The sequence below is a fragment of the Haliotis asinina genome, chromosome 13, assembly GCF_037392515.1.
Source record: "Haliotis asinina isolate JCU_RB_2024 chromosome 13, JCU_Hal_asi_v2, whole genome shotgun sequence".
Lineage (NCBI taxonomy): Eukaryota > Metazoa > Mollusca > Gastropoda > Lepetellida > Haliotidae > Haliotis > Haliotis asinina.
The window spans coordinates 50,843,741-50,853,651 of record NC_090292.1 but is presented as its reverse complement, the minus strand read 5'-3'; the positions used below and the strand labels follow the sequence as shown (position 1 = coordinate 50,853,651).

The 9,911-nt window shown below is 42.0% G+C and overlaps 3 protein-coding genes across 3 annotated transcripts; all 3 read right to left on the bottom strand.

Annotated features, from left to right (window-relative positions):
• Nucleotides 1–245: 245 nt before the first annotated feature.
• Nucleotides 246–3,859, bottom strand: LOC137259668 (uncharacterized protein F54H12.2-like). The gene is made up of 3 exons (XM_067797269.1): nucleotides 2,675–3,859; nucleotides 928–1,050; nucleotides 246–428 (listed from the first exon to the last, which is right to left on the bottom strand). The coding sequence occupies exons 1-3, from the start codon at nucleotides 3,857–3,859 to the stop codon at nucleotides 246–248; spliced, it is 1,491 nt and encodes a 496-aa protein (XP_067653370.1).
• An 895-nt stretch (nucleotides 3,860–4,754) lies between these two features.
• Nucleotides 4,755–5,879, bottom strand: LOC137259667 (uncharacterized). The gene has a single exon (XM_067797268.1). The coding sequence runs from the start codon at nucleotides 5,877–5,879 to the stop codon at nucleotides 4,755–4,757; it is 1,125 nt and encodes a 374-aa protein (XP_067653369.1).
• Nucleotides 5,880–8,362: 2,483 nt separating this feature from the next.
• Nucleotides 8,363–9,612, bottom strand: LOC137260038 (uncharacterized). Its single transcript, XM_067797724.1, has 2 exons — nucleotides 9,449–9,612; nucleotides 8,363–8,981 (listed from the first exon to the last, which is right to left on the bottom strand). Exons 1-2 carry the CDS (start codon nucleotides 9,580–9,582, stop codon nucleotides 8,363–8,365), a joined length of 753 nt encoding a protein of 250 aa, XP_067653825.1. The 5' UTR covers nucleotides 9,583–9,612.
• Between the last annotated feature and the right edge of the window lie 299 nt (nucleotides 9,613–9,911).

Below are 9,911 nucleotides of genomic sequence, written 5' to 3'. Positions count from 1 at the left end.
TTTGCAGTTCAAGTTCCAAGTTATCTCTCACTGTCAAGTATCCCCCCTTGATTACATTCTTGACAAATAACCACAAAGTCATTAATTTCCCCACAGTTTTTGTAGAAGAAATGTTCTTGAGAAGTTGTTCGGGAATCCGTAACAAAACTTCACTGTCGCTGTTGCTGTTGCATTTATTGTTGACAGACTGAGATTCATCCTCAACTCGGAGGTCATCCTTTGCCAATGTGCTACTGTCATCCGATTCATTCTCTGTCCGAGATCTTGGCTCTGGATTCGCTGTCTGATTCGTCGACGTCGTCGTCGTCGTCGCTGTTGTCGTCGCTGCTGCTGCTGTCGCTGTTTTCTGCGCTTCCGCCTCGGACATCAGTCTCTGATAAGTGTCCCTCGTCAAAAGAATCATCGGCTTGCTCATCATGAATCTCTGGCTGTACAGATGAGAGGTAATCTCTATAGGATCTTATGCAAATGGGTAGAACCGAATGGTGAGCGGCAATCAAATCACGTTTGCGACGTCCACTGACTGTCTTGGTGGCCAGTGTTCGAATGCACTTCTTGTGACGTGACAGTCGTAATATATCCTCATTCGATAGGACAATGTTGCCCCTTAACACGTTAAATATCAGAGTAATCACAGCCCTGAACTGTTCGCGCGATGCGTGATTCAACAAAGCTTTTCTTTGTTTCACATTAGCTTGTTCCAACATCAGAAGAAAAGTCCTATGTTTATCCAACAGTTCACTCATGTTGAGATGTGTTGGATGTTTGCCGCTCCGCTTTCAAATGTTCGACACTCACTAGGTCAATGGGGTTTTATTATATCGTGTGAAAAAAAATCATGGATGCTTTCTAAGCTCCTTTGCTGTGTTTGGGTTCAGACACCATGTGTATGTAGTCACAGTGAGGTGACAGTCTGAAATGTTCTACCATGGGATTGTCTTCCGGTATCCATCGATGAACACGTAGCTTGCAGCTGAAACAGTAGACTTTGTCCGATTGTCCAGTGTACACAAATCCGGCCGCAGCCATGGACTTTGGAGACTGCTTCATCTGAAGTGGCCAGCAGTTAGCAAACGAGTTTAGTCTGTCACTAAATTTGTGTCCATGCACCTGGGGACAGTACTCTGTTTCGGTACAGTCTGGAGCTATGTCTTCAAACCTTCCACATACGTCCATAACGCCGACAACAACGTGAAGAGTTCTGTTTAGTTCGAGAGTTGAAAGCAAAGTGACGAAACCCAGTGCAGCATGTACACTTTGTAATATTTTTGTGTTGTTTTGATTTGTTAGATACAGGTTTAGATGCGAGCAGACGTGAATTATGACTGAGGTAAGTATACCGTGCACACATCACCGGGAAATATTCCTGTACGCAAACGTCCATACTGTTCGTCGGCGTGGGGTGAGACATCCAGAACGAGATATCCGTACTTTTGTCTCCCAACAGCATCTTGGAAGGCTTCGGCAAAGTATTTCGCCTGTCCCGGGAATATCTGCGACGCTAAAATTTTGTATTCGTGCGCCGAACGTGGGTTGGATAACAGAACAAAGTAATGCGTGTTTATAGACATGGTTCTGTTGCATTCGCCTTTGGGATAAGCCGACTGTTGAATGTTGATTACCGTGATCCCTAAATGGTGGGAGAGAGTAGTGTACAGATGCAGCATGAGTTGATTTCTAGATATCTCCATCATTAAATCATCAAATATCAACAGCATGCGTTTTCCCGACTGTACAGACCAGGATCTCAGTTCATGTTCCGTAGGAAGGGTGTCGTGAAACTGAATGTTGGGAATGGAGTGCTGCATGTCACTGTACACATCTTGCCAAACTGCGTAGCAATACACTATCAAGTTGGGTGCTGGTTGAAACATGTCATCGACTTGTTCTAGCATCCGTTTTACCAGATGGGTTTTACCGGAAGAACTTCCTCCTATGACGGATATAGTCGTAGGTGTTTGAAACGGCAGTAAGCATGAGCTGTCTGCGACATTTGATCGATCATCGGACTGTTCCATGATTGTACTGTACAGTACCAGTGTTCAGACAAAACTGATCGAATCGTTATCTATGCAGATGTATTTTATGTCAAAGTTTTAGGGAAAGAAAACATAAAACCAATATTTTTTTCTGAAATATTTTTTATTTATTTATTTGAGTTGATGTTTCTCTACAGCATCTGTTCAGCACTATAAAGAAATAGTATTCAGCACTATAAATGAATATACATTCAGTACAATAATGCGGTTACATAATTAGTAACATTAAAGAACTAGATTCGGCGCTATGAAGAAGCTGACTGCTTTACAAACACATACAACACTCAGTAATCCTATTTTTCACGTCTTCTGTGCAGGGGATAAACACGATTCTGTAAAATATCTGAAATAGTGACAAACATATGTGACATGGGTCGTATGGCACTGAATTTAAGTAAAAGCTAATACACCTGCGTGTTGGCTTAATTTTTGCGTGCAGATTTGACATGAGCATAGATCGTGAAATCGGGTCGCATCGTAGGACACACCAAAGGTGTGAAGCTTTCAGCCGCTGACAATTACTTGACAAACACGTTGCGGGCTTGATCGATTTCAATGAGTGAATTTCGCTGCGTCAAGACAATGCAACTCAGCGTGCTTTTGAGTGCCGATTTAAATTCCAGTTCGAGCCTCACGCTTCCCGATTTCACCAAATTCAGATACTCCGAATCCGCACACATTTTGTCAATGTCGAAGACGAACAAAGCGTTCCCAAGGAGAAATTCGCTTCTACTAATGCCGTTGCCCTTGTCTTCGTTCCACACACCCATGCCGTCGAGCATGTTGACGTAACAGGTGACATCGTCGGCTTCGACGGGCTGACCGGGCACACTGACACCGTCGATGTACAACGCCATCTTTTTAAGCATGGATGACTTGAAATTATACGGATTGCCTGTGTAGCTCCCGTTGAGACTCGAACTTTCCACCAGTCCCACGACATATCGGTTGGCGACGGGATTGCTGACGTTGTCTATGGTGTGTGCCTGTTGGGTGGTTGGGATGCTGGTCACCTTGACTTCGCTTTTAGTGTATGGGTAAAGCGCGTTTGACTTTTCGAACAGTGTGTTGTGAGCCAAGATCAAGGCAGGGTTGACTTTGACCTTGCACACCTGCAAGTAAGCGTCCAAGAGGTGAACTTTGAATTCATGTGCGGTAACACTGCTCATCAAACAAAATTTGGGCTCCGATCTGAACATTTTCAGGGTCAGATCCACGTCGTTGGGCAGAAGTCGATTCATGTCGAAGATGTCCTCGTACAAGGGTCCCGACATGGTGAATTCTTTGCTTTCCGCTATGAAAGCGGAGCGTGCCAACACGCCTGTATTACTAGATCCGGTAACGTTACTGCTTTCCAGATCAGCGTCGTTATCGCCAACATCCTTGTAGAACAGCTGCGTGGACAACTGGGTGTTTTTTGCTTCCTCGCCATATCCCAGCAAGACTTTCATCATGCTCTTGTAGGCGTAATGGTTGTTGGTCGAAGACACGAGCTGGTTCTGCAGGTACACCGCGAGCTGTGAGAACATTGTTTGGAGGAACAAATTTGTGGGGGCGACATTCTCATCAGTAGCTAAGGAAGTACCATCGGCCTGTGTTACTTTGACTTTCACGTGTAGACGAGTGCGTCTAAGGTCGGTGTAGTCGGGACCGGAGTTGTTCACTTGAAATTCCAACGGTGCACCATCGTTGATTTGGCTTAAAGGTCGCACATTCACGAAATAATGTTTCTGTACGCTAGTCTGATAAGGGGGTAAAGTGAACAGATTCAAGGATTCGGGCACCAGCTCTTCAAATTCTTTGTCGTTCAGCAGTGACATCGTGTCTTGGTCGTTACGGATGGTGTTTTAACTGAAGATATCGTTTTCTTGCACGGGCGTACACTTGAGCGCTTTGGCTGTCTTTGATGGGGCAGCGTTGTTGTCGGTTCGGCGAATCTTCTGCGTTGTGACGCACTTTTCACCGCCCTTGCGTTTTAAAGCTTTCACTCTTTTGTCTTTGGCTTCCGCTCTCTCTACCTCGCTTTGCGATTCTGACGTCATTTGCAAAGTGACCTTTGTCGGCTGCTGTTGCTGCTGTTGACGATGTGTTCCTGCTTGCCGTGGTGGGATCACTAGTTTTTTCGCTTTTCCGTGAAGCAGATTAGACGTTTTCCTCACATGTTTGTTGTCGAAATAATGCTTAAACTTGGCATAGTCAGGGAAATACAGAGGACGTGAATCCATGGCTTCTTTTGTATTTTTACTCCACAAAAGGATAAGACCTTAAATGAAGTGTAGCGTACGTCGCTTCTGTTAGGAATGAAGCTGTCGATGCATTTTCCGACTTTAAATACATTTCGATATTGTCGGTTTCTTTCAGCTTGACACGAATATTAAATTCAGTACCAAAGGCGTAGGTAGGTCCCTGTCTTAAATCGATACGTCTCAATAAGGCCAGTTGTGTTTCGCCCACCAATGAACTGTCGCACAGATTACACAATACGTCTACGTACGGATCCGTGACTTTACTCAGGTCCACCTTTCCAAAGTTCAGCTCCACTAAAGATACAACCCAGAATCCGTCGAAGACTAACCTTTGATTTAATTTGACGCGAAAATGGTAGGCCGTATTCTCCGGAAAGGATGTCGCTTTGGAATCGGTGCTTTTAAGAAACAGGTACTTCTCCATACTTGATTTTTTTTGTTGTTGTTGTTGTTGTTGTTTTTCACTCCATTACAATTCCTTCAATTCGCTTTCTTCAACGTATGAATCGAAAGACTTAGGCCAGCCGACCCAGCGCACCAGAGCGTAAGTTTTTCCCCTCACTTTTTTCCTTTTGAGCACTTTCTCAACTCGCCAGAGCGCGTCCGTCGTCTTGTTGACCTTCTTTAACTCGTTTGCGTAAAAGGACCCGATCACTGGTTCGTCGTGAAAGTCCTTCAGTTTGTACTGTGGAAATGTCTGTTTCTTGTAGCGTCGAGCCACTTTAAATAACTCCTCTGTCCACTTGAGGTCGAGTACCGTGCTGAAGGGTTTCCTGAGATATGAGATGCGAACCAGGTCGCCCACTTTAAATACATATTTTTTCACTCTAGGTTTACTGACTTTCCTCAAAGGTTCCAGATAGACGTGATCCCATACCTTCACTTCATTTTCTCTATTCACTTGCGCAGGGGACAGGTGGGGTAAAGAAGAATGTAATGTGTGGTTGTAGTTGTAAACCAGTTGTGGCAGAACGTCCAAATAATGCTTGGTGTTTTTGTGCGTCATGTAACGAGTGATGAGAGACTTCAATGTTCTGTTAAAGCGTTCGACGTAATTGCTCTTGATGTTTTCATTGCGAGCTATGGTAAGTTTTATCTTTTGTGTTTTTAAATACTCCTTAAACACACCTTTGAATTCACTCCCTGCATCCACTCTGACTTTTTGGGGTTTTCTTTGTTTGAGTATTTTTTTGAAACTCTTCAACACTGTCTCAGGTCTCTTGTTTTCCAGTGGTAAAACGAAAGCAAATCGTGATAGAATGTCCACCACTACCAGCAAATATCTCACTCCCTCGTTCCACTTGGTATACCTCGACACATCGGCTAAATCCACATCAAACATTTCATCGATAGAATTGACTCTTACTTTCATCCTTTTGAAACGATATCTAACAGGTCTATGTAAGCTGTAAGCATCTTGATCGCTAACAAACTTTTTGACACGACGAAGTGACGTCTTTGGTTCACCCTTATCTCGTAGCACACTTCGAAGTTTCGAGGGTCCGTAATAGGCACCTGGTTTCTGCGGGTCGAAATAATAATCTTCTAGTGCTGTGCCAGGAGTCTGTGCAGTGTTACTCTCTTGAGAACTCATGATGAAATGAGAGCAGCGTAAGATAAGACAACAAAAATACAATGAAAACATAATGATAAAATAACATCATTGAACGGGATGTTGATTAAGCGGTCGGTCTCTCTCTCTCTCTCTCTCTCTCTCTCTCTCTCTTGCTGTCTCTAAGAGTTATCCCCCTTGGACCATGACCACGTTTTAACTGTAGCGGATGTAAAGAGGATTTGTGGGTAATTTTAATGGTGGTGCAAGAATTACATTTGTTTTGGCTTAGTTGCATACGAGGAGAAAATGGGCCAGTGTTTCTGTAGAGCAAGGGGAGACGGGGACATAGAAGAGAAGGTGAGGAGATGTGAGGAGCGACTAAACGTCGCTTCTCAAGACATAAAGACAGTGTTTTCTTTGATCGAGTGTCCCAGACACTGCCGTTATGAGGTCAGGATGAACCAGGTAGAGAGTGACATTCGCAGACTGAAGTGTCCTCCACCTCCCCTGCCTCCGCCGAGGAGAGTGGTAGCAGCCAGCATTGATACATCATCATCATCTCAGAGTAGCTGGCCCACCCCGATGGCGCCACATCCATCCCCAGTCACCGCAACCACAGACGAAGACTACATTCCCATGACTCCCATGACTGAATTATAAAAGTTGTACTACATTCCCATGAATGGATTATTTGAACCTTATTTTAGACCAGATTGCATTCCATCCCAGATGGGAACCCAAATTTTGTTACGGTTAATGTTTCATTATTTTCCCGAAATCTGCATTGTACCACTGCTGTTGTACATTTGCTCAATACATTTAATTGAATATTTTAGATTTGTCAGTGTTATATTTTGGTGGTTCATTGTGGATTTTTTTATACATTTTGTCACGGCAATATAATGACAAATAACATAAATAACATAGAGGGGTTTTATTTGCGAGAAATACAGACCAGTACGATGGTTTCTTCTTCTTACGGTCCTTTATCCAACTTTAACATTTTCAAGACACGCTCTTTCATACTGTCAGTGCATTTATCAGTTTTAAACTGAGAGTCACGATATTCCTCGCATTGATACGGAGCAAAGTTGAATTCTTTCACGTCTCGCAAAGTCGGGTCATCTGCCAACAGGTTTCTCCAGTTTCTGTTCACCTCTGCGTCGTCTACTTCAGACATCGCCATGTTGAAGTACTTCTCCACCATGTTTTCTTCTGACAAGTCACAAGTATGCACCCATTCACCTTCTGTCTCGAACATGCACCCAAAACACAGTTCGCGAGACAGTCGTTTGATAATCTTAGTGAGTTGATGACAATAGCAGAGAGTCAACAAGTTTTCTATGAGGGTCATCTTCTCCGTCATAGCGACCTCATCTGCGGAGAGTGCCCAGCGAGATTTTTTAATAATGACTCGCTTTGTGACCTTGGAATCACTTTGAAACTTTTTCTTGGCATCGTTCACACATTCGTCACGAGTTGAAAACCAGTTACTTGATTGGTGAATGACCGGTTCGTTCAGAGTGAGTGGCATTCTCACGACTTGTTTCCAGGAGTAAAATGTAGATTTGTCTCTGCTTTCTCTCCTGATACAAAAAAAAAGCCAACCAAACAACAATATAGAATGACAAGGTTCTGAAATAGATTAACTCGACAGGAGAAGCAGTACATAGTATGTTGAATCACTCACAAGCATCAATTTGCTAAAAGTACATTAAATATTCTATGTTTATAAAATATAGATGATAAAATTCACAAACCTTGCCGTCATGATTTACACTGTATTTCTCACTAACACAATTTCTCACTAACTCTCTCTCAAGCAGTAGACGTGACAATGAATGATATCCAGGTAATTTTTTGCGCAAGACAGTATTAAGATATTTGAAATCCATTGGTTGACGGGATTAATTCTTGTTTGTCACGTGTTTGAAATCCATTGGTTGACGGGATTCTTGTTTATCACGTGTTTATCTAAATACAGTAAAATGATTTAGACCAATGTAACCGTTTACATAAATATTTGAATTTATAAGCATCTCAATGACTGATGAATAAATGTGTGTTTGTTTGTTTGTGCGTGCGTGTGCGAGTGTAATATAATATTGGTTGGTTGGTTTCTGTTTCGATTCTCTCAGAATGAACATATGAACTTTGTTTTTTCCCCGCTTTCATGATAACTTCGACATATGAAATAACAACAAAACAAATTTTATCTCTTGTATTTATATCATATTTTAATATATTACTTCATGAAACAGGTTTCTCGATTATTAATAGAAGTACTAACATTATTCATCCATGTGTTGAAATACAATAGAAAGGATGACCATAATGCAATAATGGTAATGTTCATTCATTTATAAATTCATTTATTATTTCAGCATGATGTTCGTGTCCCCAACATCAAACAACCAGATTCACAATTCTTAGGCGAAAACTACTACAGCATGAGGTAAATGGGATGAAGTGGGGATAATCATAAAAAATATCACTGGGAATAAAACTATCAGTGTTACATTCTAAAAATCTCTCATTTTCTCTCTCAGTTTTTGCTCTACTCGTTCTTTTCTGCTCACGGAAAAGAAAGACGTGTTTAGGTAGTCCACATTTTGATAGCATTCAGTGTTAATTTCGGATGATGACTTCATTTGCTCTCGTGCCTTGTCGAGGATGGATCTATGAGGCATTGATGACAGCGCAGCATCAAAATAGTAATCAACCCGCTCATTGGCCTCCATCATTAGACACTGATGATGGACTTGAGACGGGTGATCCACTTCACATCCATAGCAGTTTCCATTACATAATTCATTCACTTTGACCTTAAGTTCATCAACATAAATAGATTCCATCACATATTCAAATGAAGATCGAATGTGTTTGCAGTTGTCCCCACTCTTGCGTTGCATCCGTCTTGGAATAAGGACCTCATAACAGGCCACAGAGAACAACGGCTCTTTATGAGATGTGCTCTCTTGTGCTCCCACATTCAGCTGTTGTCTTAGCATTCTCTCCAGACATCGAGTCGCTGCCTGACAAGCTGCCAGACGATTTTTGTGCAAAAGTCGCCCTTCCTTCAGCACTTCTCCCCGACTTCCAATAACCCTGAATCGGTACCTCGTGAGTTTTTCAATCATCCTGTAAAAATAAAGAGAAAATAATTATTATTAATTTTTTTTTCACCCACTCACCTTACAGACGTTTTCCTTCTTCTATAAAATTTCGTACAATTCGGTTTCTGTTATACAAGTTTTAGTTACTATGATGCATATTTCAGTTTCTCTCAGACACATATTAGTTTCTATCACACACATTTCAATTTCTGTCATGTACATTTCAGTTTCTGTCATACACATTATAGTTTCTGTCTTGCGCCTTTCAGTTTCTGTCAAGCAACATATGAAAACGATCGATGAAATACCTCATTTTTTTCCCCCTTTCCTTCTTTCTGTCAGCAACATCAGAGGGTTTCTTGACATGTTTGCTAGACACATGCTGTTCTATTGCTCGAAAGTTGTTTTCAGATATTTTTTTTTTGTGTGTGTGTTTAGAAGTTCTAGAAAGGGTTAAATCCATAGGGTCGAGACTCAATGCCGTCTGCTAACAGATAGCGCTTATCATCTTGTGGCGTCAAAGTCAGTTTGGTCACCTTGTCTGTGTAAAGGGTGTTGTGAATAGATCGAATCTGATGATAAGTGGCCATGTTTTGTTCATGTTTGAAAAGACAGTCTTTATACATTTGGTGGCGAAGATGTTTCTTTTTGAATGATTCCTGTATCCCTTTGGCAGTGCTCTTCTCGACCCTTTCACCTGAAGTTTTGTCAAAAATGAAACTATAGTTTTTTGCTCGAAGTCCAACAAACTCTCTGATAGTCTGACCACCCACTTCGTCTTTCATCAGACCAATCACTTTGTGTCTTTCCATGGAATGAAGTGGGTGGTCCTTAGGGTAGTTTGAGGTGTCAAAGAGATGTGGGTTAGCTAACATGAAGTCTTGAGGGTCGGGGAGAGGAGTACTCATGGGCGACCAGAATTGGTAAAATAAGCTATCTGTGTCAGTCATCAAAA

Excerpts from the sequence above, each read along its gene's own strand:
- LOC137259668 (XM_067797269.1), bottom strand. The coding sequence starts at position 3,859 with ATGTCACTGCTGAACGACAAAGAATTTGAAGAGCTGGTGCCCGAATCC. Across the intron at positions 1,051-2,674 it reads ATTTGGTGAAATCGGGAAGC|ATGAAGCAGTCTCCAAAGTC; the intron begins GTGAGGCTCGAA and ends TGGCCACTTCAG. Across the intron at positions 429-927 it reads TACCGGAAGACAATCCCATG|CCAGAGATTCATGATGAGCA; the intron begins GTAGAACATTTC and ends TCATCTGTACAG.
- LOC137259667 (XM_067797268.1), bottom strand. The coding sequence starts at position 5,879 with ATGAGTTCTCAAGAGAGTAACACTGCACAGACTCCTGGCACAGCACTA.
- LOC137260038 (XM_067797724.1), bottom strand. The coding sequence starts at position 9,582 with ATGTATAAAGACTGTCTTTTCAAACATGAACAAAACATGGCCACTTAT. Across the intron at positions 8,982-9,448 it reads CAAGATGATAAGCGCTATCT|GATGATTGAAAAACTCACGA; the intron begins GTTAGCAGACGG and ends TTATTTTTACAG.